General features: G+C 47.0%; 1 protein-coding gene across 1 annotated transcript; it reads left to right on the plus strand.

Moving 5' to 3' along the window:
• Positions 1 to 645: 645 nt before the first annotated feature.
• ece2b (endothelin converting enzyme 2b) lies at positions 646 to 14,464 on the plus strand. Its single transcript, XM_060075836.1, has 18 exons — positions 646 to 1,322; positions 3,393 to 3,479; positions 4,065 to 4,188; positions 4,708 to 4,923; positions 5,033 to 5,157; positions 5,761 to 5,907; positions 6,406 to 6,471; positions 6,742 to 6,930; positions 7,666 to 7,808; positions 8,057 to 8,171; positions 8,857 to 8,967; positions 9,763 to 9,861; positions 10,347 to 10,424; positions 10,728 to 10,831; positions 11,124 to 11,234; positions 11,388 to 11,454; positions 11,885 to 12,071; positions 14,319 to 14,464. The coding sequence occupies exons 1-18, from the start codon at positions 1,269 to 1,271 to the stop codon at positions 14,372 to 14,374; spliced, it is 2,079 nt and encodes a 692-aa protein (XP_059931819.1). The 5' UTR covers positions 646 to 1,268; the 3' UTR covers positions 14,375 to 14,464.
• The last annotated feature ends 195 nt before the right edge of the window (positions 14,465 to 14,659 follow it).

Raw genomic sequence — 14,659 nt, forward strand, 5'->3', positions numbered from 1 at the left:
ATGGAGAATTTCAAGTTAGTATTGACACGGGATAATGATTCAGTGAAAGTACATCGCATTTTCATTTCAGATAAAATGATAGTGATATCCACCAGATGACATATTAAGGGCGCTACTACAGAAATTGTGTGAAGTGTTCTACGGTTCTAGGGTTATGTGTTCTAAGGTTAGGGGTTCTACCATTAGCTGTTCTAGTTCTACTATTTTACCATTAGGGTTAGGGGTTGTAGGGTTAGGGGTTTGACCATAAGGGGTTATAGAGTTAGGGGTTATACGGTTAGATGTTCTAGGGTTCCATGGTTAGGTTTTCTACAGCTCTAGGATCAGGGGATGTTAAAATTGCTAGCAGGAACAGTTATGGCTCTAAATCTAGCATACACTCAGATTATTTCCTAAGGTTTCAGTATAATCCACAGAGAGGGTTGTAACTCAGTCTGTGGTCTTAAGATGTCTCTTTAGCAGTAGGGTTGATATGCCAGAGCACTGATCCTATTATAAATATAATTGCTATTTCTAACAGAAAACATGGCCATGGATAAATCAGTGAAAGTGCTTAACTCGAGAGCATGAAGACACCAGGCAGAGGAATGGTTCGTATAGCATCCTACCATGGATACCGTGACGTATCTCCATGAGACCCTCGAACTGAACGTTCAAGGAGGCATGACATTTAATTGAATGTACTGTTACCATGGAGAGCGTGACAGGCAGGGAGACAGACAGTCAGGTACAAAGACAGTCAAACAAACAGACAGACAGACAGACAGACAGACAGACAGACAGACAGACAGACAGACAGACAGACAGACAGACAGACAGACAGACAGACAGACAGACAGACAGACAGACAGACAGATAGAGACAGACAGACAAACGGAGAAAGAATAACAGCTAGAGACATAGAGGCTGAAGACGTGTTTCCAGCGGATGGGAGAATCGAGGGAGTGTTTGTGTTTGTGAAGCGGGAGGAAGGGTGTTGTTTGCTGGGTGGAGCTGAGACTGACCAGTCTGTTGGCAGATCGCTATCTTCTTTTCTCCGTCTCCTCTTCACCCCCTGTCTACGCCGACCATTGAAATCTCTTTTCTTTCTGCTCAACAAAGACGGTAGGAGACCATCGCCTGGTGCATCTCCTCCGCCGTCTCGACTGTTGTGTCGCGGTTTGGCTCGGAGGCTTCGGGAGGACGAGGAGGAGAAGAGGAGGAGGAAACGATAGGAGGAGAACAGGAGGAGAACAGGGATGTCTCGGAGGCGAAGCCAGCCGCACTAGATGTTGTCTCACTGCCCCAGAATGAGCGTAGCGCTGCAGGATCTGCGGAACACAGTGAGTAGCGTCGTGTTCTTTCTCCTGTGATGCTGTGCGGGCCTACTGTCATACAAACAACATGTATCGCCCACCGTATCCACATATACAAACGTATACTGTGCACAACATACTATATACTACAAATATGTAAGTAGCTATACTACACACATGTTGAATATATATAGGCCTACCTACACAATATACACGTATATTTATATATACTAAACACAACGTGCTATATCCCTACTTCGAATATATTTACGTTTACTACACACGTGTATATTATAAACATAAAACATACTATATATAGCATGTTGTATGTTTATACATGTGTGACACATATTGTCATATAGGCCTACTATGCACAACATATACTATATACACATATATTTCAATATACTACACAAACATATATACTATATACACATATATATTGTCATGTATTATACACAGCATATACACTAATATAGGCTACACATATTTAAAAAATATACTACACACAACATATACACTATGTAAGGTTACACACATATTAACATTCACCATATAGGCCTATATACATTTACTTACATATAGCCTAGTATTCACAACATAATTGATACATCTATATTTATATGTAGTACACAGCACCTATATCCTAAATACACATATGCCTACATAAACTACAAAAGCACACTGATTGGTGGACAAGGTTTCCCTGCATGTGTTACTGGGCGGTTGACCGGATCACAATCTGTTTCCAATCCGAATGTAAACGAGAGGCGTGACGTCACTAGGGGGCGCAGCGGTGCCGGGTGGGCTTGTTGTTGTGTTCTCCCTTAGGTCCGCCTGTAAGCGAGTGCGCAATGTAGGTGTGCATGTGAGTGGGCGTGAGTGTGCGTGTTAGTGAGTTTGCATAAGAGTGTGTGTGCATCTGAGTGTGCGTGCATGTGAGTCTGCATGTGAGTATGCACGTGAGTGTGTGCTTGTGCATGTGTGTGCTTGTTAGTGTGTGTGTGTGTGTGTGTGTGTGTGTGTGTGTGTGTGTGTGTGTGTGTGTGTGTGTGTGTGTGTGTGTGTGTGTGCAGGTGAGTGTGCATGTGGGTGTGCATGTGAGACTGCAATTAAGTGTGTGTGTGTGTGTGTGTGTGTGTGTGTGTGTGTGTGTGTGTGTGTGTGTGTGTGTGTGTGTGTGTGTGTGTGTGTGTGTGAGAGTGAGTGTTAAGAGTCTGTATGCTTGTTGTATGAAAGCTACGATTGGACGCGTGCTGCTGATGTCAAACAGAAACTCTGCAGTGATTGGCTTGGAGTGCCGCAGACGTCATTTTGTCCTCTGCTCTTAATGATTGACATACAACCCATTGTGTGGGAGGTTGGCAGTTAAATAACCACTTCCCTTTAGATGGGAACTAGGTGATGTCATGCCCCCCTCCCTTCCTGCTGTGTTCCCCATGAGAACAGCCACGCTATCCCCTTAGCTTACACCCAGTACTATAGCAATATATCACCTACCAGTACAAATGAATCATATCATCTATCCCTTTGCCCTTTAACATGTCTTTAATCTCTTAGCGAACACCTAGCTCGATAGTACTCTAACTTCGGGCACTATTCATCTTGCACTGCAGCAATACTTTACCCTCTTTATTAAGAAGCTCTTCACTATCATCTAGCACTACAACACTTTACTCTCTTTGTTATGAAGCTCTTATGAAGCTCTTCATTATCATCCAGCACTAAAACCCTTTACACTTTATTAAGAAGTTCTTCACTATAATCTACCACTATTACACTTTACTCACTTTACTATTTAAGTGTATGCATATGATGATATATACAGCAATATAGCAATAATAGCTTATCTTACCTACAGCACCTTTAACTCTCATCTAGTCGATGATGTCTCAGTTCAGTTCAGTGTTTCAGTTCTATATGATGGCCACCAGTGTGTTTCAGTTCTATATGATGTCCACCATTGTGTTCTATATGATGGCCACCAGTGTGTTTCAGTTCTATATGATGTCCACCTTTGTCTTCTATATGATGGCCACCAGTGTGTTTCAGTTCTATTTGATGGCCACCATTTATGAAGTTGTGTTTTCTTTTCAGATGTCCAGCTATAAACGTGCTACCTTTGAGGAAGAGGAGGCTTCAGATCTTCCTCGGGATGGAAGCCCATCGCCTGAAGGTGTCGAGGTCAGGGCTCACTACTGCTTTACTTCCACTTTACAATGCTTGACTATTACTCTACTTCACTACAACTCAACTACTACTTTACCCTGGCCATACTTTACTACCACCTCTTTACTTTGCTTTGATATTCTTTACTACTACTCTACTTTACTACCACTTAACTGTTGTTAACAACTGTTTACGATAATCATGAGGATGGTGATGGTGACGATGATGATGATGATGATGATTATGATGATGTTGGTGATGAAGATGATGAGGAGGATGATGTTGATGATGATGATGATGATGATGATGATGAGGATGATGTTGATGATGATGATGATGATGATGATGTTGATGATGTTGATGATGTTTATGATGATGATGATGTTGATGATGATGTTGAGGATGAGGATGATGAGGATGATGTTGCTGATGATGATGATGTTGATGATGAGGATGAGGATGATGATGATGATGATGAGGATGAGGATGATGATGATGTTGATGATGATGATGATGATGTTGATGATGATGATGATGATGATGATGATGATGATGATGATGATGTTGATGATGATGATGAAGATGGATGTTTCTGGGCAGGTGGGCTTCAGGAAGGGCTCCCTGGGGGGTTGGACCCAGCTGGAGGTCTGGCTGGCTGCTCTGCTCCTCGTCTCAGTCCTGCTGCTGCTCCTCACCCTCACCCTGGGACTAACACAGAGCCCAGGTACACACACACACACACACACACACACACACACACACACACACACACACACACACACATGTACACACACACACACACACACACACACACACACACACACACACACACACACACACACACACACACACACACACACACGTACACACACACACACACACACACACACACACACACGTACACACACACACACACATTTGCACGCACACACACACACACAAACACACACACACACACACACGTACACTCACACACACACATTCGCACGCACACACACACAAGAACACACACAAATACACACAAACACACATTCGTACACACACACACACAAACACACCTTCGTACACTGTCCCTGTTATCGAGGTTCTCTTAGCGTTGGAGGGGGGCTAAGCACCGGGGTTCCTTCGCTACGGCCGGGGCAGCTCAAGCGCGGCGACTCTGAACTTTGACCCTGGGACCCCGATCCCAACCCCCCGCACCAGGGGGTGCTGGTTGATGACTCTGCGGTTGCCGTGGTTACAGATGGGAGCAAGGAGCTGTGTCTCTCGGAGGCGTGCGTGATGCTGGCGGGGCGGATGGCGGAGGCGATGGACCGCCAGGCGGACCCCTGTCAGGACTTCTACCAGTACGCCTGCGGGGGCTGGACCCGCAAGAACCCCCTCCCCGACGCCCGGTCCCGCTGGTCCACCTTCAACAGCCTCTGGGAGCAGAACCAGGCGCTGCTCAAACACATCCTGGGTACCACCCCCCCCACACACACACACACACACACACACACACACACACACCCAACCCTAACCCTAACCCAGCTGCTCTGATTGGCTGATATATGACATGTCTGCTGTAGAGAACGGGACATTTAACGGGACCAGTGAAGCGGAGAGGAAGACCCAGTCCTACTACCTGTCCTGTCTGAACCAGCCCCGCATAGACCAGCTTGGGGCTCAGCCTCTCATAGACCTAATCACCAAGGTAACCCCTACCCCTAACCCAGTCCTACTGCCTGTCCTGTCTCAACCCCTAACCCTAACCCAGTCCTACTGCCTGCCCTGTCAGAACCCTAACCCTAACCCTAAACCAACCCTAAACCTGCTTCGGAAAGTTCTTCACTGAGTGAGATGAACCGGAAGTATCTCAGTGGCTTTCTCCTTGAGCATAGGGCCAATCTTTACAGAAGGAAGGGAGATAATGCCTTCCCACTATTCCTTTGGGTACCAACATTTAAAGCACTGTTAAGCAGTTCACGAAAACAAAAGCAACCTGGGACGATCTTTTTAAGATACATGTCAAAAAATATGAGTAGACTGACCTTTAACTCCTAACCCCAAGCTTCTCATTCATAACTCATTACCTCTTACCTCCAACCCCTTACACATAACTTGTAACTTCTACCTCCCACCCCTCACCCTGATGTGATCTATTCATCTCTCTCTCCCTTGCTGCTCGCCTGTCTGTCTGCCTGTCTGTTTGTCTTGTCGTGTGTGTGTGTGTGTGTGTGTGTGTGTGTGTGTGTGTGTGTGTGTGTGTGTGTGTGTGTGTGTGTGTGTGTGTGTGTGTGTGTGTGTGTGTGTGTAGCTGGGGGGCTGGAGTATAACAGGTAGGTGGGAGAAGGACAATTTCATGGAAGTTCTGAAGCTGCTGTCCGGACCGTACAGAGCCCAGCCCTTCTTCTCCCTGGGAGTCAGCACGGACCCCAAGAACTCCAACAGTAACGTCATCCAGGTATAGGAGAGTAGAGGAGAGGAGGAGGGCAGAGGAGAAGGGGAGAGGAGGGGAGTGAAGAGAGGAGAGGAGAGGAGAGGAGAGGAGAGGAGAGGAGGGATGATGGAGGAGTTTGGAAGAGAGAGGAGAAGAGAAGAGGGAGAGGAGTTTTCAGGATAGAGAAGGGGAGAGAAGGAGGGGGCAGGAGAGGCGGAGAGGAACAGAGAGAAGAAGAGACGAGAGAGGAGATAGGAGAAAGAGGAGAGGAAAGGAGAGAGGAGAAGGGAAAGGAGGGTGGGGAGAGGGAGAGAGGGGATGGAGAAAGGAGAGTAGAGGAGGATGGGAGAGGAGTTAGGAGAGGAGAGAGGCGAGAGAGAAGGAGAGAGAGAGAGAAGAAGAGGAGAGAGGAGGAGGGGAGAGGAGTCAGGAGAGAGAGAAGGAGAGGAGAGAGAGAGAAGAAGAGGAGAGAGGAGGAAGATGGCAGGGGATTAGTATAATGTCTTCTACTGTGTCCTTCAGGTGGAACAGTCTGGTATTTTCCTCCCATCCAGAGACTACTACCTCAATAAGACAGCCAATGAGAAGGTGAGGAATCTGTGTTGTCGTTGCAATGGTTATACACAATGTTATCCATACATTTCCATGTGTATATTGCGTACATGTATATAATGTGTACCTGAATATGTTGTTTATATGTGTGTGTGTGTATATGTATGTGTGTGTGTGTGTGTGTGTGTGTGTGTGCGTGCGTGCGTACGTGCGTGCGTGCGTGCATGCGTGCGTGCATGCGTGCGTGCATGCGTGCGTGCATGCGTGCGTGCATGCGTGCGTGCATGCGTGCGTGTGTATATCTAGGTGTTGGATGCGTATCTGGAGTACATGGTGGAGCTGGGCCTACTGCTGGGAGGGAGCAGGAACTCCACGGAGCAGGAGATGAGGCAGATCCTGGAGCTGGAGACGGCTCTGGCTAACATCACCGTCCCTCAGGACCAGAGGAGAGACGAGGAGAAGCTCTACCACAAGATCACTATCGCTGATCTACAGGTACACCCTCACCCCTATACAGATGGTTGTGGTTCTGGTGTGCAGGTTCTAGATGGTTGTGGTTCTGGTGTACAGGTTCTAGGTGGTTGTGGTTGTGGTGTACAGGTTCTAGATGGTTCTGGTTCTGGCGTACAGGTTCTAGATGGTTGTGGTTCTGGTGTACAGGTTCTAGATGGTTGTGGTTGTGGTGTACAGGTTCTAGATGGTTCTGGTTCTGGTGTGCAGGTTCTAGATGGTTCTGGTTCTGGTGTGTATGTTCTAGATAGTTGTGGTTCTGATGTACAGGTTCTAGATGGTTGTGGTTGTGGTGTACAGGTTCTAGATGGTTGTGGTTCTGGTGTACAGGTTCTAGATGGTTCTGGTTCTGGTGTGTATGTTCTAGATAGTTGTGGTTCTGATGTACAGGTTCTAGATGGTTGTGGTTGTGGTGTACAGGTTCTAGATGGTTGTGGTTCTGGTGTACAGGTTCTAGATGGTTGTGGTTCTGGTGTACAGGTTCTAGATGGTTGTGGTTCTGGTGTACAGGTTCTAGATGGTTGTGGTTCTGGTGCACAAGTTCTAGATGGTTGTGGTTCTGGTGTACAGGTTCTAGATGGTTGTGGTTCTGGTGTACAGGTTCTAGATGGTTGTGGTTCTGGTGTACAGGTTCTAGATGGTTGTGGTTCTGGTGTACAGGTTCTAGATGGTTGTGGTTCTGGTGTACAGGTTCTAGATGGTTGTGGTTCTGGTGTGCAGGTCCTTGCTCCGGCCGTGGACTGGCTGGACCTCCTGTCCTCGTCCCTCTCTCCTCTGGAGCTGAACGACACTGAGCCGGTGGTCATCTACACCAGAGAGTACCTGGTGGAGATGTCTCAACTCATCGCACGCACTGACCGCAGGTACACACACACACACACGCACGCACGCACGCACGCACGCACGCACACACACACACACACACACACACACACACACACACACACACACACACACACACACACACACACACACACACACACACACACACACGCACACACACGCGCGCGCGCACACACACACACACGCACACACTGACCCCAGTCTCAAACAAAACCAAAAATATGTATGCACGTTTTTCATCTCTATGGCTCGCTTTCTCTCTCTCTAGTCTGCTGAATAACTACATGATTTGGACATTGGTGCAGAAGGGCGTCGCTAGCTTGGACCAGCGGTTTGAGAACGCCCAGGACAAACTGCTGGAGAGTCTGTACGGAACCAAGAAGGTACCACTAGCACGACTAGACTTGAATGACTAGGCTAGAATGACTAGCATTAAGGGCAAATTATGTAAAGGTCGGGACAGAACCAGGGAGGTACAGCTAACTCGACTAGCCAAGCATGACTAGCATTACATATGCTAGCATACACACGTATATATATGTATGAATAAGTACCTGAAATGGCTTCGGGTATGTGTCAGATTAATCGTTATGCCCTAGGATCACTGTATGGGAAATAAATGCTTTGAGGAACTGCTTCAAAAATCTCATTATGTTGCTATGAATTAAAGACCGTTGCTATGGATAACAGACCGTTGCTATGGATAACAGACCATTACTATCAATAACAGACTGTTGCTATGGATAACAGACTGTTGCTATGGATAACAGACTGCTGCTATGGATAACAGACCGTTGCTATGAATATGTTGCTAGGCACAGACTCATCCTTTAGCGGAAGCAATAAAGAAGAACATTACAGATCGTTTATTGTGTAATAACCCCCCCTCCCTCCCCCCTGCTTCCTGTCGGACCCTCTAGGGTTTATGCTGTGATTATGAGCGTCTCGCTGTGCGTTATCCCTTACATAACTCCAGTAGGCCCGGTGTGAGGCTTAAGGCTGGATCTGGTTCTATATATATGTTTCTATAGCAGCTGATACCATATTGTGATGATGTTTACGTTGCAGTCGTGCACGCCGCGGTGGCAGACGTGCATCGGCAACACCGACGACACCATGGGCTTCGCCCTGGGGGCGCTGTTTGTCAAGGAGACCTTCGACAGGAACAGCAAAGGAATCGTACGTTCACCTCCCGCTCGGTGTACCGTGGAGAGACAGTTCCTGTTGTCTTCTGTGTTTCAGAGGACAACTGTGTGTGTCTCTCTCTGTCTCTCTCTCTCCCTCCCTCAATCTGTAACTATATCTCTGACCCACTCTTTCTGACTAACTCCCTCTTGCTCTCTCTCGCTCTCGCTCTCTCTCTAACTCTGTCTGTCTTTCTCTCTTAAGGTGTCTCCATGACTCTCTAACTGTATCTCCATGTCTCTCCCCCTCCATCCAACTGTATCTCCATGTCTCACCCCCTCTCTCTAACTGTATCCCCATGTCTCTCCCCCTCCATCTAACTGTATCTCCATGTCTCTCCCCCTCTCTCTAACTGTATCTCCATGTCTCTCCCCCTCTCTCTAACTGTATCTCCATGTCTCCCCCCTCTCTCTAACTGTACCCGCTTGTCTCTCCCCCTCCATCTAACTGTATCTCCATGTCTCTCCCCCTCTCTCTAACCATATCCCCATGTCTCTCCCCCTCCATCTAACTGTATCTCCATGTCTCTCCCCCCCATCTAACTATCTCCATGTCTCTCCCCCTCTCTCTAGCTGTATCTCCATGCCTCTCATCCTCCATCTAACTGTATCTCCATGTCTCTCCCCCTCTCTCTAGCTGTATCCCCATGTCTCTCCACCTCCATCTAACTGTATCTCCATGTCTCTCCCCCTCCATCTAACTGTATCTTCATGTCTCTCCCCCTCTCTCTAGCTGTATCTCCATGCCTCTCTTCCTCCATCTAACTGTATCTCCATGTCTCTCCCCCAGGCAGAGCAGATGATAAATGAGATCAGGACTGCATTTAAAGAATCTTTGGACCAGCTGAGCTGGATGGACCCTGACACAAGAGAGGCAGCCAAAGACAAGGTAAACAGACAGACAGGTATTTAACGACAAGATAGACAGACAGACAGACAGACAGACAGACAGACAGACAGACAGACAGACAGACAGACAGACAGACAGACAGACAGATAGACAGGTAGATGGACAGAAATAGACAGAGGGACAGACAAACAGACAGGATGACAGGTAGACTGACAGGGAGTTTAAGACAAGGTAGACAGACAGACAAGCAGACAGATGGGGAGACGGGCAGGTAGACAAACAGGGAGTTAAAAACGAGGCAGACAGACAGGTACTTAACCACAAGATCGACAGACAGGTACTTAGCCAACTGTCTGTCTAAGATAGACAGACAGACAGGTTCTACCTGTCCGTCTGTCTATCTTAGACAGACAGGCAGATGCCATCTGCGATTGGTTTTTAACATGTTGTATGTGTTTGCCGCGGATACAGCATGTTTTAAGCGTGTTAGTGTCTTGTCGTAAGCGTGTTGTTTGTGTTTACAGGCTGATGCCATATACGATATGATCGGCTTCCCAGACTTCATCCTGGACCCCAAAGAGCTTGATGACGTCTATGATGGGGTGATGAAACGTATTAATATATCATAATAATCATATGTTTGGGCCTAATATTACATTGTTGGTATAATATTTGAATGCGCTATATTGTGGTATAAATGTTATGCTGCTATGTGTTAGATTTTGATAGTATTATAACATTATGTTATGATATTTTTTGATCATATTGTTATTATATTATTCTAATGTAATGTAGGGCATTTATTCTAATGCTACATAATTATTTAGTTTTTTAATTAATATGATGCGCTATATGGTGATATTATTGTAATATGAGTACATTGTTCTTATCATATTGTCTTACAGTACGAGGTTGGGGAAGAGAGTTTTTTCAACAACATGTTTAATTTCTACAACTTCTCATCCAGAGTGATGTCAGAGCAGCTGAGGAAGAGACCCAGCAGAGACCAGTAAACACACACTGCACACACACACTACACACAGACCACACACTACACACAGAGCACACACACATAGACAACACACAAGCACCGCCCACAGACCACCCACAGGCACTACATAAACACGCGTAATATTCTACAATATTCTACTCTCTCTCTGTTTCTCTCACACCACCTAGCCAGCCGAGACAACGCAGGTTTTTTCGTAAGAGGGAGGGGCTCAATCGTACACGCTGCAAATGTGTTGTTATTATCAAGCGAGCCTTCTCCAGGTGTATGAGTGGGCGTGTCTTGTGTGCAGGTGGAGTATGACTCCGCCCACGGTCAACGCCTACTACATGGCCACCAAGAACGGAATCGTGTTCCCAGCTGGGATCCTGCAGGCTCCGTTCTACTCACACGACCATCCCAAGTCTGTCTATGTGTGTTTGTCTGTCTGATTGTGTGTGTGTGTGTGTGTGTGTGTGTGTGTGTGTGTCCTGTCTACCTGTCTGTCTGTCCGCCTGTTTCTAACCCATATAATCTGCTCTCCAACGTGTGCATACGTGCATGTGTGTGCGTGTAGGGCGTTAAACTTTGGAGGGATTGGCGTTGTGATGGGTCATGAGCTCACTCACGCTTTGACGACCAGGGTAAGGTCCCTTCCTGTAACCTCACTTCCTGTCTCACATCCTCTATAAGACGCGCATACTGTTTGACACACACATCTGTCTCTCGGTCTCTTTGTCTTTTCTCTCTCTCGCCCTCTCTCTCTCTCTCTCTCTCTCTCTCTCTCTCTCTCTCTATCTCTCTCTCTCTCTCGCCCTCTCTCTCTCGCCCTCTCTCTCTCTCTCTCTCTCTCACTCTCTCTCCTCTCTCTCTCTCTCTCTCTCTCTCCCCCCTCTCTGTCTCTCTCCCCTCTCTCTCTCTCTCTGTCTCTCTCTCTCTCTCTCTCCCCCTCTCTCTCTCTCTCTCTGTCTCTCTCTCTCTCTCTCTCTCTCTCTCTCTCTCTCTCTCTCTCTCTCTCTCTCTCTCTCTCTCTCTCTCTCCCTCTCTCTCTGTCTCTCTGTGTCTCTCGTCCAGGCCCGAGAGTATGATAAGGAAGGGAACATGCGTCCGTGGTGGCAGAACTCCTCTGCAGTCCTTCCAGCAGCGCACGAGTGCATGGTGAGCAGTACAGCCGCTACACTGTCAACGGGGAGAAGGTCAACGGGAGGCAGACCCTGGGGAGAACATCGCAGACAATGGAGGACTGAAAGCTGCTTACAATGTTAGCATACACTCATAGTACTATACTATAGCAGTACAATAACACACTATACCCAATAGTACCACACTATAGTATTACAATACCGCACTACACTCCATAGTACTACTGTACTATAGTAGTACAAAAACACACTACACTCCATAGTACTATACTATAGTAGTACAATACTACTCTACACTCCATAGTACTATACTATAGTAGTACAATACTACTCTACACTCCATAGTACTATACTATAGCAGTACAATAAGACACTACACCCAATAGTACCACACTATAGTATTACAATACCGCACTACACTCCATAGTACTACTGCACTATAGTAGTACAAAAACACACTACACTCCATAGTACTACTGTACTATAGTAGTGCAATAACACACTACACTCCATAGTACTATACTATAGTAGTATCGAATACCGCACTGTATAAATACTATATAATAGTAATATACAATACAACACAATGCTCAATAATACTATACGAAACTTTACAATTACAAAAGATTACAAAAGTATACAATAAAACACTACACTCAATAGTACCATACTATAGTTGGATACATTACTGCACTAAACTCAGTAATCCTATAAAGCTACGGTAGGGTTTGAGCAAGCCAGATCTTTTTCTCTTTCACCATTGTGGAGCCAGGACAGCAAACAATCAAGATTTGTTGAGCGAGCAGCAGCTGGGGTCCGCAAGGCAGTGAGGGAGCAGCAAGCTGTTTGGCAGTCATGGAGCAGAGCGGACAAGCTGGGAGTAGGACGGGCCTGAGCCTCTCACAGCATGGCCGGCAAGTGACTTGAATCGGATTCCAGCTTCCACGGGTAGTTGGAGGTTGGCAGCTTCAGTGGTGTTTGGTGAATCTGTTTATTTAACAGGGGGCCATGCACAACACAACGCTGGGGCCGGACGTATTTATACTGCTGACTTACAACAGCAGTATATCGGCTGGTCGGCATCCACTGGGAGATGTCTGCCAGTGGATGCAGAGTTTTTGTGCTGCAACCTGGTTTTTCGGACTTCAAAAAATACAGAATTTGTTGTGTGCCTTCTGCATAGACTCCAAGATTCAGACACCGATTCTTTCCAGGTTTTCCTGTAAGTGCGATCTGTGAGGTATGTTGTGAAAGGGCATTTGCAGAGCCTGAGATCCACAGTTCTTGAAGGTGGAGCGAAGAATCTGGTGGTTCGCTGTTTGGAAGCTTGCTGAAATGTCCATCAGACTGAGCGGATACGAGGGAGGCTGTTGTAGTAGTGTGACATCTCTCTTATACGGCAAGGAGGGCATTCTCAGTTTAGTGGCCTGCCTTGAATCCAGACTGGTGTGGATCCACATAGTTGTTCTGGTTAGAGGTATGCAGAGAGTTGGGAAAAAACTGCTTGCCCAAAGTGTTTTGGAAATAAATTATACAAGACAGACAAGTTGGGAGATAACGTGAGAGTGTTGAAAAGAAGTTATAGAGTAGGAGATTAAAAGGTGGATTTCGGACAGGTGGTGTAGGCAGGTTGGAGGGGAAATGAGGAGGGCATGTCATCTGTATATGTGAACAAAGTAGTAAACAACATTGCTCGGTGTTCGGGAGTTTTTTGTGGGGGTTGGAGTAGGAAGTTTGCAATTTAGACTGAAGGAAGGAGCATTTTAGGGATAGGGAGGCCAGAAAGGAGAAGAGATTGGTAGGCAAGAATTTTGTATGAGTGCCTGCATTCGCACAATTACATTTCAACCGCTCATAGGCTGTGTGCTCCCACTGAGTCAGACCGCCATGGCGCCAGGGAGGTCGGCGGAGCGTGTTGATGGGTGACAAAACCGGGGGGGAGGAGAAGGGTCCGCGACGGAGTCGGGGAGGCATGAGGGTGGAGCAGCCTGGTTAGGGGACGGCTGATAGGACAGTGAGGCGAGAGAAGGGACCGAGTCTGTGGAAGAGGGAGGTTCGGCACTTTGAGAGGGAAAGAAAGTGGGTCCGTGGTCTGAGATGTCAACAGGAGATACAGAAAGGCTGCTGGGGACCGCAGTCCCTGTTGAATATGTGGATGATTTAGTTACCAGATGTGTGAGTGGGGGGGGGGGGGGGGGGGGGGGGAGAGAGCGAGAGAAGATGGTCAAGTATCAGTGAGGGGCCATCTTCTGGATGTTTATATTAGACGTCTGATTCCTCGAAGACTCTGCTGAGAGACTCCTTTGTCTTCGTTGAAGAGTCTTCATGTAATGAGTCTTTTCTATGCTGTCATCATGTGTTTCCAGGCCTACCGGTCGTGGGTTCGACTCAACGGAGAAGAGAAGAGACTTCCAGCTGTTAACCTGACTAATGACCAGCTGTTCTTCTTGGGGTTTGCTCAGGTAGTTTATCCAGCATTCTCTGTATCTCTCTGTATATCTCTCTCTCTCTCTCTCTCTCTCTCTCTCTGTCTCCCTCTCTCTCTCTCTCTCTCTCTCTCTCTCTCTCTCTCTCTCTCTCTCTCTCTGTATCTCTCTCTCTCTCTCTCTCTCTCTCTCTCTCTCTCTCTCTCTCTCTCTCCCTCTCTCTCTGTCTCCCTGTCTCTCTCTGTCTCCCTGTCTCTCTCTCTCTCTCTCTCTCTCTCTCT

The sequence above is a fragment of the Gadus macrocephalus genome, chromosome 16 (assembly GCF_031168955.1).
Source record: "Gadus macrocephalus chromosome 16, ASM3116895v1".
Lineage (NCBI taxonomy): Eukaryota > Metazoa > Chordata > Actinopteri > Gadiformes > Gadidae > Gadus > Gadus macrocephalus.

Bases quoted from the DNA above. Each gene is read 5' to 3' on its own strand.
- ece2b (XM_060075836.1), top strand. From the start codon at position 1,269: ATGTTGTCTCACTGCCCCAGAATGAGCGTAGCGCTGCAGGATCTGCGG. The intron at 4,189-4,707 runs GTACACACACAC...CCGTGGTTACAG, and splicing joins GGGACTAACACAGAGCCCAG to ATGGGAGCAAGGAGCTGTGT. The intron at 6,472-6,741 runs GTGAGGAATCTG...GTGTATATCTAG, and splicing joins ATAAGACAGCCAATGAGAAG to GTGTTGGATGCGTATCTGGA.